At 42.5% G+C, this 12,657-nt stretch overlaps 1 protein-coding gene across 1 annotated transcript in view; it reads left to right on the forward strand.

Moving 5' to 3' along the window:
- Positions 1 to 5,868: 5,868 nt before the first annotated feature.
- Positions 5,869 to 12,657, forward strand: part of DNAJC5B (DnaJ heat shock protein family (Hsp40) member C5 beta) — a gene marked incomplete at its 5' end in the record, with an annotated part of 39,741 nt that continues 32,952 nt past the window's right edge. Inside the window, one exon of the mRNA XM_084510547.1 lies at positions 5,869 to 5,975. Coding sequence (XP_084366673.1) covers positions 5,869 to 5,975 — 107 coding nt within the window. The remainder of the gene's footprint in view (positions 5,976 to 12,657) is intronic.

Below are 12,657 nucleotides of genomic sequence, written 5' to 3' on the forward strand. Positions count from 1 at the left end.
GAGGGGGTGGTTGCACACTGGAACAGGCTCCCCAGGGACGTAGTCACTGCACCAAGCCTGCCTGAATTTAAGAAGCAATTGGACTGTGCACTTAGTCACATGGTCTAAACTTTTGGGTAGACCGCTGTGATGCCAGGAGTTGGAATCAATGATCCTTATGGGTCCCTTCCAACTCAGTATATTCTATGATTATATGACATTCGAGACATTACCAAACAGTGACATAAAACAGGACATGGAACGTAATAAAATACAACCTGAATTCACAGAATCGTTTAGGAAGGGACCTCTAGAGACCATCTGGTCCAACTCCCTTTCTCAAATGGCCACTCAGAGCTGGCTGCCCAGGACCATGTCCAGGTCGCTTTTGAAGGTCTCCAGTGAGGAACACTCCCCAACCTCTCTGGGCAATTTGTGCCAGTGCTCTGTCACCCTCACAGTAAAGAAGTGCTTCTTGATGTTCAGAGGTAACCTCCTGTGTTCCAGTTTGTGCCTGTTGCTTCTTGTCCTGGCACTGGGCACAGCCTGGTAAAGAGCCTGGCTCCAACCCCTTTGCACCCACCCCATCCCACCCCCCCTTCGTGTATGTATAGACATTGATGATCTCCCTACTGAGCCTTCTCTCCTCTAGGCTGAAGGCTCCCATCTCTCTCAACCTTTTCAGATAGGAGAGGTGCACCAGTCCCTTTGTAATCTTTGTGGCCCTTTGCTGGACTCTTTCCAGGAGCTCCATATGTTTCTTGTACTGGGGAGCCCAGAACTGGACACAGTACTCCAGGTGTGGCCTCACCAGTGCTGAAGTACAGGGGAAGGATCACTTCCCTTCACCTGCTGACTTTACTAAAGCATGTCATCAAGTTAATTTATTTCACTCCCCAAATTCCTCTAAAATCAGAGATTTTCTTCCCCTGTCTCTGTTAGAAGAAAGAGTCAGAAGCTGTAGGTTCTTCATGGAGATTAGGAGTGGCCTATCTGACCACTTATGTCTACTACGTGCTTTGATGTCAATATTATCAACACCAGATTCAGCAAACCGACAAAACAGTTCAGGTTTTAAAAATTGCCTTTCCTTGTCTTGGAAGCTAAAAATTCACACCATTGTTGAGCAATGGTGCCAGTCCTTTCATGCATGTATGTGTACCTACCAGTCTTTCAGCTCCAGGCTCTTAGCTTCTGAACTTGCTGTGAGCCAGGAAAAGGAGGGAGCAGTGGGTGGAAGGACTGGAGTGACTCAGAGTTCTTCAACCCCTAGCTCTGTGCAGCTGTAGGCTTCTGAAGCAACCCTGGACCTCCTGCTCAGTCTGGGCCATGTTTCAATTTTTTTATAGGCTGATATGCAGCTTTGCATTTCCAGACGTGTTATGATTTGTCTGTTTTGAAATGCACGCAGCATATAAATGAAATGAAAAATGTAAGTAAGACTTACTTAGATACAGGTCTTTTGGGACAAGGACTGTCTCAGTTTTTCATTGCCTGCCATAGTGGTGTCACGGTAGGCTATTAGATAACCAGGTGTTATGATACAAAAAGTAATAACGAATGAGAGAAGTGAATGGGTATTAAATGTTATGTTTTATTCTTCTAAATTATATAGCTGATCTGAAGAAAGAGTTACGGCAATTCATTAGGGTTTGATTTTTTTTTAAAAGGTTTAGAGTGCATGTAGGATATGTACCTATGATCCACAAGGGGAAAAAAATAGATTTGCAGATATAGTTTTCAATTCCTTCAAACAAAACAAGAATGCTTATGAGAAAATGGCACAGGTTACAAAGCAATATTAACACACCAGAGGGAGCTGTATTCACGCAGAATAGCACATGAGAAAAGACTGCAGAATGGTGCTGGTTTCTTTTGATAATAGGATATATATAGGTACGGAGAATCTGGATAACCTCAAAGTGATTTTATTTTCTTCCTTTTATAATTTTTCCTTTCAATTTTGTCTTACCATTATAAAGTCTTTTTGTTCTGTTTTGTTTTGGAATAATGACAGTTATTTCAAAGTTTGAGATCAAGTATGATGATTGTAATCTTGTATTGTGTTCTTTCAACACAATAGGATTAGCTGTACCTACTCTGTTTTTAATGTCCTAGAAAATATATGCTATTTTTATTTCTCATAACTATGAAAAACATATTTCAGATTGAAATGTGCCTTGCTTTTTCCTTGTCCAAAGCTGAAATTTGAGGAACAGACACTCTTAGCAATTGAGAATGGGGCTTCGCGGTACAGCTAAGAACAAAAGAAATGTTAAAATCTCATGCTTCACATTAAAAATCATACTTTTTTTGATCAACTGTTTCATTGTTGCTTCTCTGTTCAAAAATAGTCTTTTCATATGTTCATAATTAATTATGCTTGTTTTTCAAAAATCTGTTGATTGATAGTTCAAGTCTTCCAGTAGAATCCAAGCACAAACTCACTAACTGAATCTTGCCAAAGCAGACTTTACTGGGCTATAGGGCTCCATGAATCCACTTTCAGAATTTTAGTCTATACAAAATCGTACTGGGTGTCTGTGGAAAGGTTTTGGTAGTGGGTGGCTGCAGGGAGGCCCCTCTGGGAAGAGAACTCTGCAATGGACCTGACACAGGACACAGCCCATTAGCCAAGATGGAAGCACATGTGGGAAAACGTATTTAACAAAGAAGAAAATGCTGCAAGGCAGGGAGGACTGAGGAAAAAAGAAATGTGAAAAACATCCCTGCAACCACCAAGTTCAGAGAAGGAGGTGGAGGTGGTACTATATACCTGCAGGGCAGGTATTGCAGGTATTGCCCTGCAGCCTATGGTGGACACCACAGTGGTATTTACAATGCCCAGGTAGGCATCCAGATGGGCCTTAAATATCTTCAGAGAAGCAGACTCCACAACCTCAATTCTGCTTTAATATAAAATATTGCAAGAACTCAGGTGACCTGAAGGGTCTTCAGTTAATTTTGTTCTGAAAGAGACTACATAATAAACTGAATAAACTAGTTTCAGAAGTGAAGTTTAGGGCAAAACTGTTGTATTGTTAAACAAATTTAATATATTTGCATCAGAAAAAGAAAAAAAAAAAAAAAAAAAAAAAAAAAGACAAATTAAAGACCATGTCAAGAGTAAAGAGAACAGCTAACTAAATATATGGACATGCTATATTTTTGGTCTCAGATATATCAGACTGTCGGTTCATGAATGTTTTATTTATTCTTTCATAGTCTTCCTGAGAGAGAACCAATTGGATACTGAGCAAACAAACAAAAAGAGTAATCAGACTCCACTGACCTGTTTAACCCTGCGTGTGAAGGATGAAAAGCAGCAGCCGTTTTAAGTGGAACAGGGCTTCTGGTGGCACTTCTTTCTCTTTGGATTGCACTGGCATAAAGATATCAAAATAGTGAATTGATAATGTTGTGACTTTCCACATGCCAGGCTGTTCTGTCACTTTTGGAAGCAGGTATGTTACTTGAATCACCTTGCCTTATTTTTCAGCACAAATCCAAATGAATTATGGGTGCGGTAGAAAAAAAGTCATGTTATTAGGATCCCTGCATAAGACAGTTAGTCCTGGATGGTATAAGATTTGCATAGAAAAAGTTGAAGTTAGCTGGGCTTCCATCCTCTTAGGATGTGGAATTATCAGAATTTTAATATATCTTGTTTTCATTCAAGGAAATAAACAAGGTGCTCTTGTCTGTGTTCTACTGGAACAAAAATACATAGCTTGAAAATAGGATTCTAAAATAATTTTAGTCATCAGAAATGTAGTACTAAAATTGTAATTGCTTTATCTTCCTTAATTCAGAGACCATATTTTTTTCTAAAAGTGTCATCTTTTAGTATTTTATAGGACTGCTTTAAATAAGTAAGCAATAACTTTGAGTAACTAGACCTTCAAGGGGATTAATCACTAAAAGACTGAGTAGGCTAGTGAGTTTAAATTTCTGTAGCTGACTGGTTATTAAAATTACTTTATGAGAAAGTAAAAATTACATGACTTTTTTGTTCTTTGGAATAAAATTCATCATAACTTTGACTTTGTTTTATGCTTTGGGGTTGCCATGTAGCTAATCATCAGTATGTAAGGGAATTTTAAAATAATCCTGTATAGCTGTGGCTTCACATGGTTACCTAGCATTATCTTGTGCATTATCAGGCTTAATGTGCCTTGTACAGTTCCAGTGTGATCAGGATAGATCTCAGGATTATGTTAAATATATTTTGGGCATGCCTTTATTAAAAATTGTACCTATAAGCTTGAGCATAATTTCATTCTCAATCATGAATTTAAAAACAAAAGTTCAGTCCATTATTTGATAGTTTGTGTATGACACTTAAAAGTAGAAAATATTTTTTTTCTTCAGCTGATCTTGAGATCCTAAATTGTGTGTTAGCTTATAAGAAAAAGAAAACATCAAAGTAAATATGAATAAATTTAAGTTGCTCAGTAAATCGCTTACTCGTTACCTGAATTACTCAGTTTATTATATGTCTGTGTGCACTTACGTGGTATTTGATTTCCTTTTCAGTACTGAACATAGCTAAAGAGCTTAAAAGTGTTACACGGCTGTTTCTGAACCAAAATGTGGCCTAGTAAATAATATATAAATAACATCAAGATAGTGTTTCTAGCTCAGCAGTGAGAAGGGTGAAAGAGCAGAGTGGGTAGTCTTACCTCATAAAGCAGGTTCTTAGAAATTATTCTTATGACTGGGGTTACAACTTATTTTTAGGCTTTTTCTGTAATCACTTGTCAACATTTAGAGAAAGGTGCAACATTCAAATAAATTAAGAGGTTGTGGTGAGAGTTTTTTTGTAGCAAGTCTGCCATCAAAGAGCTGCACCTTTCTCTTTATGAATTTTAGGTATCTATACTGGGTGTTTTAGATTACAGTGTATATGAGTTTCTTCATGTCATTACCTAGCATTATCAAGGTTTGCTTTAAAATGTTTGGGACTTCAAATTTAGAAGTATGAACTATGAACAATGAGTAGGTAGTAGAGCCATTCAGTTGTGAATAGCTTGTTTGTTTTCTTTACCTCTGAGATACATGAAGGAATGAATGATAAATCTAAGGGAACTAAATCTTTAACCTGTGTTTAGCCTTTACTTACATTATAAAGTAACGTCACAATGGTAAATATATCAGCAGCTCATGAACTGTCCGAATTATTGTACTATAAACCACACTCCAAATGCTGATGGATATAAGTATTTTCTATACATAAGATTACAATAAATAATACACCATACTCTGTAAAACAGAGGTCATTCTCCCACTTGCCTAGATCCAGATTAATTCCATCTATCTTTAGGCACATGATTTGGGATTGCAGCCATCCTAAGCACCCTGCAGGAGTAATAGGGAGAAAGTGCTTGGTAAATTGTCCTCCAAGCATGTATCTCTGTCTGTTGACTGTACAGGGAGCCTTGCTTGACTAACCTTCACATTTAATCACTCAAATTAGGCACCTATAATTGGTTAGACTGAATCTGACTTTAAGAAAAATAAATACAAATAAAATTAGGTGGAAATACTACATGCAGACATTAGTGCTGTGGAAAATTTAGCCACTGAATTCAGTGTGAAAAACACCAAATCTTTATTATGAGCAGTGATATATATAGTGCAAGAGCTTCTCTTCTCATTTTTGTTGTTGTTGTTGTTGTTGTTGTTTTTGCTTTTCCACTTTTTAACACCCCTTTAAAATCTCTTAAGGAATGGAGAGCAATTTAAAGGAGATTTTATTTTGGTTTTACTTTCATGTAAATCATGTAAGTAATTTTAACCTCTACTAAGAAATATTATCCATATATACATGTAGCCTGTACTATTTTAAATTCTGTTCTACATTAGCAGCTTTGGTAATGCACTGCTAACATGGCTGAACAAAGGCAACGTGCTTTGTCAACATCAGGGGAAGCATTATATGGAATCCTGGCCCTACAGAAGGGAGCAACACATGACGAGATTAAGAAGTCCTACAGGTATGTAAGATGTGATTTGCAATGTGTCTAAATCACAGGCAACTTTTTAAAAATCTTATCACAATAGATAGTTACAGATCCATAGTGTTGTGCAAAGACACTGTATGAATTCTCCACAGAGCTTGTGCTGTATACAGCAGCCAGCATGTATGGTTCAAGAAGCAACCCTCCATAGAACATACAAAACTATGACACTGAAGGTGTTTGCTAACATTGCTATATTCACCACCTTGCAGTGGCAAAACATATTTATTCTTAAGATTGCTCCTTATTTCTTTTTGCTTATTTTACTCTCTTTCTGATTTTTTTCTTCACAATTCTTTAACAATTTTCTTCATAAATTCTTTCTGATTTTTCTTGTGTTTCCTTGTAGTTGGTTGGTTGGTTGGTTGGTGTTGTGGTTTTTTGTTTTTTTTTTTTGGTTTTTGGTGTTTAATTTAGCTTCTGCCTTTGTGAGATTCAGTGCTCTGCCATCCTTCAAAATACTAAAATAGTCAGAAGTTGATATATTGATATTATGTCATCATTAAGTTGAACCTGAAGTTACCAACCAGTTAAATCAATGGTGAACAGAGGAGTTTGCATCTGAGTCATTGTCTCAAACTGCAAAACCAGAAATTATCCCCATAGAAAAAATGCTTCTTAAGTTAACATACTTACTCCTCAGTATTGTATTTTTATACAAGTGTTTACCACAGATGAGTTTAATTTAGTGAAGCAACACAAAATATTCTGACAGTAGGTACTTAATACCAGCATAACTATTTACTTTTTTTTTCCTGTTGCCACAACTCTTAGCAAAAATTGTTTATGGCATCCACACAATAGTAAAACCTTTTGAGTAAGGAATTTGTTATTACAATTTCTTTTTGGTCTGTGAGACTGAAAAGATTCAGATATGATTCTGATGATTGTGTGAATCCATTAATTTAATCCCACAAATAATTAATCTAAAATGTTTTAATTCAGCCAAACAAGAGGTCAGAGTGTTATGATAAAGAATGCAGACCACACTTGCAAAGTGCAGTCTTAGAATACTGCATCCAGTTTCTGTGTTAACATCTTTTACTGATATTAAAAATTATAGCCTATGCACAAAGGGGATGATTCAAGGATAAGAGTGAGAGACAGGACTTCAATTAGTTTGTCTTATCATAAAATAAATAAAAACAGATTATTTGATTACAATGTGGAATGTCCTTTAAATGGAATAATGTTAGGTGTGAGAGGGGTCTTCGGTTTATGAAGAGAGGCATAACCAAAACCAGTGGATGGACTCTAAAATCAATTCAAGCTTAAAATAAGGTAGTTGGTTCTAATGGTGAGTGTAATAAACAGTTGAAACATACTGGCAAAGGAATTGGCAGATTCTCTTTTGAAAAAGAAGGTAGGAAGACTTTAAACAAGTTTTACTCAAACACAACTTATCAACATTATGACATGCAACAAGACCTAGAAGTAAGGCTAGAAGACTTTATTGGTCTTTTTGCTCTTAAATCTGTACTGCTGCTATTAAAAAGAGAAAGAACATTAAATGTCATGAGTGAAATAGGTGTTCTTGACAGCAAAACATGCCAGGCATGTATTTACAGGTTTAATAGTATAGTAAAATTTTTATTACAGCATCATTATGGACACTGTTGGTTGCCCTGTATTAGCACTTTCTCTTCAACACACCTTGCTATCAAATGTAAAAATGTATTTGAACTGAAAGAAATGTTAGGAAATAAATCTATTCATATACTGTTTGGCTTGATTTTTGTTGGGACTCTGTGTTTTTGAACAAATTGCATCTCTCCCTCTTTCTGATACCAAAAGGCATATGATCAGTGGAGGCAGTGGCAGTAATGAACGGTCAAACTATTAACACAACAGAAACAAAACTATTTATATTGCACAGTTCTGTCTTGCATAACTACAGCACTAGAGGATAAATTTACTACAGTATCACATTCACTCATGACTTGCACCTTCTGTGTCCCTGTAGTATAGCCTGGCTGCGGAAACCATCTTCTGTATCAAAACTCATGTTTTCTTGTTGCTTTTACATTTAAGTTTCTGGAAAGGAAGCTTTCTTTAGTCCCCAAAGGAGAGAGTTGTCATGGAAGAATGTAAAATGAAATTAACTTTATTTAATGCTGAACATGAATACAGATGATTTACACAACAATCTATGGTAAAACTGACAGTGGTGCTTTATCCATCTTTATTAGTAATTATAGTAAAAAAAAGACTGCTTCTAACTAAAGTGGAAATGTCAAAGGGATTCACTTTTAATGGAATAGCTGTAAATATTTGCAAGATAAAATGATGAGTCAGTCTCATAGATTTGCTTTAATTATCATTTAATTTATGCTAATCCACAAATCTGCTGCTGAACGGGTAATCTTTAGTACAAGGTATAAAACCAGCAATACCTGATTCTGAGTTCCATGCCATTATTAATTAAGTCAGTATTAATCATACTACCACAGCCCAGGGCAAAATTTACTTTTTAATAAACATGACAGAGGTACCTCTCTGTGTTTTTATTTGGAGTTTGGCACAATCAAATTTTCAAGGAGATAGAGCTAACAGGCTTTTAATCACCAGAATTTCAAAGGAGATCTGTTTACCTTCAATTCCCTACAAAAATACTCCTTAGAACAATTTTTGCCATAATAACTTAAACTGCATATTGACTTCTGCTTTCCAGACTGACAGTGAAGTAGCATGCAGAGAGAGAGCATATTTCCTGTCTTCCTCAGGAGTTTGAAAACACACATTTTGGATAGACAAAAATTATAAGTACCTCACAAATTTTCCTTCAATGAATGGAGACAATACCTGTATGAGACTACACATTAGGAACAGAATTTTGTTAAAATGATAAAAACCTACAGAACGTAATCTTTAAGGGGGATATCTACATATTAACTTCCAAAGTAAGAAAAATTCTAAATAAAGTAAACAAACTGATCTCTTATACTGACTCTCCTCCCAAAAAAATACATCTCATTGAAACCATCATAGTACAGGGTATATAAAGAAAAATGCAAAACATCTAAAAATATTTAAATAAATATATAAAAAATGCCTTCCTGGCATATCAAACCATGAATGCTGAGGCCTGTACTACTCCTCATTAAACTACGTATACTATAGTATTATTAAACAATCACCCAAAAGACACAAGATAACAAAAACATCTAAACTCCAGGTTATAACTGATCAACTCATTAAGGACCACAATCCTGGTAGTAGCCTTTTACTCACCTGGCTGTATTTTCTCAACCACATATTGAACAAAGAGACCAAATTCAAGGTCACACACAAACTGATGAATTAAATTCCATTCAAGGCTAGAAAATAGGTTCCCTTCAGTGAAAAACCGCGCTACCCTGGATCTACTATTCAACGTGCAGCACTTGCTCAACGTCTTCCTCGCACACTGAGGCCTACACGAGATCGTGCTGCTCTTGATGCCGTCGATCGCGTGCCCATTAGTGGCGCAGGAGAATCCCTTCCCTCCTGCTCCAGCCCGTGCTGCCCTTGGCCTGCAGGCTGACTGACTGGATGCCGTCCTCGTCCGTCCGCAGCAGCCCAGACGCTGCGCAGGTTCTCCAGAGCCCCCCAGTACGGACGACACGCGTCCCCACTGCCGCAGGCCTGATGAGCAGGCAAGGGGACGGAAAAGCATTGGAGAATGCGGGCATCGATCCCGCTGCCTCTCACATGCTAAGCGAGCGCTCTACCACTTGAGCTAATTCCCCAGCCCACGGCCGGCCCCTGAGCAGCCGCCTGCTCGCAGTCAGCCAGCCCGTGGCCTGGACAAGAGCCAAAAGGGCACTCCTTCGAGCCGGAGTTGAACCAGCGACCTAAGGATGGCCGTGCATGGGAGCCTACAGTCCTCCGCTCTACCAGCTGAGCTACCGAAGGAATCACAGACACCTGCCCGGCAACACGCCCTTCACACGCCCCTCACGCACCTCTCCCGCCTCCACAACTAAGCAGCACCACTCTGCTACAACTCCTCCTCCATACACACTACCCTACAACACCAACACACCTCTACGCACGCCTCAGGCGCTTGCCTCACTACAGGCACGGACACAGAAACACAGAAACACACAAACCCTTTCCTTGCCCTCTCCTCACACACACACACAAACAGAATGCTACCGCCTCAAACCACTCGCCGGAACCTTCTGCCCTCCTCTCACTTCACCTCCCATCAACACGCTCACAAAACAACACCCATCACCCATCTTCTCACTAACCTCCTCCACACTTCCGCAACACCCCAAACAACCCCTCACGGCTTCGCCTTGCGCACAAGGGCAACACACACTCTGTCCTCAGCATGCGCAGAGTGCAACCGCTACCTCCAACAGCTCCCACCTTCGGCCGGTAATACCGCCTGTGGCAGGGCTTTAGCGCCTCCGCCTCACGACCACTCACGCAGGCGGACCGCACAGAGCCCCTGCCCACCCTCACCCGCTGCCTGACTCTCCTCAGTGCAAAAGCCACTTTCCCACATTCACGCTGGGACACCCCTCCTGCTTCAACAGGGCTTCCTTCTTCCGCGCTCTTCTGCTAATGGCCGGACAAAAAGGACGAGCCCTACTGCATCGACAACGACCCAAGAAGCGACGCCGAGAAAGGGGGCTGCTTTCCTCCCCACAAAGCCCACTCTTCTCCAGGCTCTGGATAGGCCCCCGTTCATCGAAGCGTCCTCGGCGAGCACATGTTCCCAAGTCACGCAGTCCCGACGGTGGCCTTCTTCTCAGCCTGCAGCACTTGCTCAACGTCTTCCTCGCACACTGAGGCCTACACGAGGTCGTGCTTCTCTTGATGCCGTCGATCGCGTGCCCATTAGTGGCGCAGGAGAATCCCTTCCCTCCTGCTCCAGCCCGTGCTGCCCTTGGCCTGCAGGCTGACTGACTGGATGCCGTCCTCGTCCGTCCGCAGCAGCCCAGACGCTGCGCAGGTTCTCCAGAGCCCCCCAGTACGGACGACACGCGTCCCCACTGCCGCAGGCCTGATGAGCAGGCAAGGGGACGGAAAAGCATTGGAGAATGCGGGCATCGATCCCGCTGCCTCTCACATGCTAAGCGAGCGCTCTACCACTTGAGCTAATTCCCCAGCCCACGGCCGGCCCCTGAGCAGCCGCCTGCTCGCAGTCAGCCAGCCCGTGGCCTGGACAAGAGCCAAAAGGGCACTCCTTCGAGCCGGAGTTGAACCAGCGACCTAAGGATGGCCGTGCATGGGAGCCTACAGTCCTCCGCTCTACCAGCTGAGCTACCGAAGGAATCACAGACACCTGCCCGGCAACACGCCCTTCACACGCCCCTCACGCACCTCTCCCGCCTCCACAACTAAGCAGCACCACTCTGCTACAACTCCTCCTCCATACACACTACCCTACAACACCAACACACCTCTACGCACGCCTCAGGCGCTTGCCTCACTACAGGCACGGACACAGAAACACAGAAACACACAAACCCTTTCCTTGCCCTCTCCTCACACACACACACAAACAGAATGCTACCGCCTCAAACCACTCGCCGGAACCTTCTGCCCTCCTCTCACTTCACCTCCCATCAACACGCTCACAAAACAACACCCATCACCCATCTTCTCACTAACAACCTCCACACTTCCACAACACCCCAAACAACCCCTCACGGCTTCGCCTTGCGCACAAGGGCAACACACACTCTGTCCTCAGCATGCGCAGAGTGCAACCGCTACCTCCAACAGCTCCCACCTTCGGCCGGTAATACCGCCTGTGGCAGGGCTTTAGCGCCTCCGCCTCACGACCACTCACGCAGGCGGACCGCACAGAGCCCCTGCCCACCCTCACCCGCTGCCTGACTCTCCTCAGTGCAAAAGCCACTTTCCCACATTCACGCTGGGACACCCCTCCTGCTTCAACAGGGCTTCCTTCTTCCGCGCTCTTCTGCTAATGGCCGGACAAAAAGGACGAGCCCTACTGCATCGACAACGACCCAAGAAGCGACGCCGAGAAAGGGGGCTGCTTTCCTCCCCACAAAGCCCACTCTTCTCCAGGCTCTGGATAGGCCCCCGTTCATCGAAGCGTCCTCGGCGAGCACGTGTTCCCAAGTCACGCAGTCCCGACGGTGGCCTTCTTCTCAGCCTGCAGCACTTGCTCAACGTCTTCCTCGCACACTGAGGCCTACACGAGGTCGTGCTTCTCTTGATGCCGTCGATCGCGTGCCCATTAGTGGCGCAGGAGAATCCCTTCCCTCCTGCTCCAGCCCGTGCTGCCCTTGGCCTGCAGGCTGACTGACTGGATGCCGTCCTCGTCCGTCCGCAGCAGCCCAGACGCTGCGCAGGTTCTCCAGAGCCCCCCAGTACGGACGACACGTGTCCCCACTGCCGCAGGCCTGATGAGCAGGCAAGGGGACGGAAAAGCATTGGAGAATGCGGGCATCGATCCCGCTGCCTCTCACATGCTAAGCGAGCGCTCTACCACTTGAGCTAATTCCCCAGCCCACGGCCGGCCCCTGAGCAGCCGCCTGCTCGCAGTCAGCCAGCCCGTGGCCTGGACAAGAGCCAAAAGGGCACTCCTTCGAGCCGGAGTTGAACCAGCGACCTAAGGATGGCCGTGCATGGGAGCCTACAGTCCTCCGCTCTACCAGCTGAGCTATCGAAGGAATCACAGACACCTGCCCGG

Source organism: Aythya ferina (genome assembly GCF_964211825.1).
Source record: "Aythya ferina genome assembly, chromosome: 2".
NCBI lineage: Eukaryota > Metazoa > Chordata > Aves > Anseriformes > Anatidae > Aythya > Aythya ferina.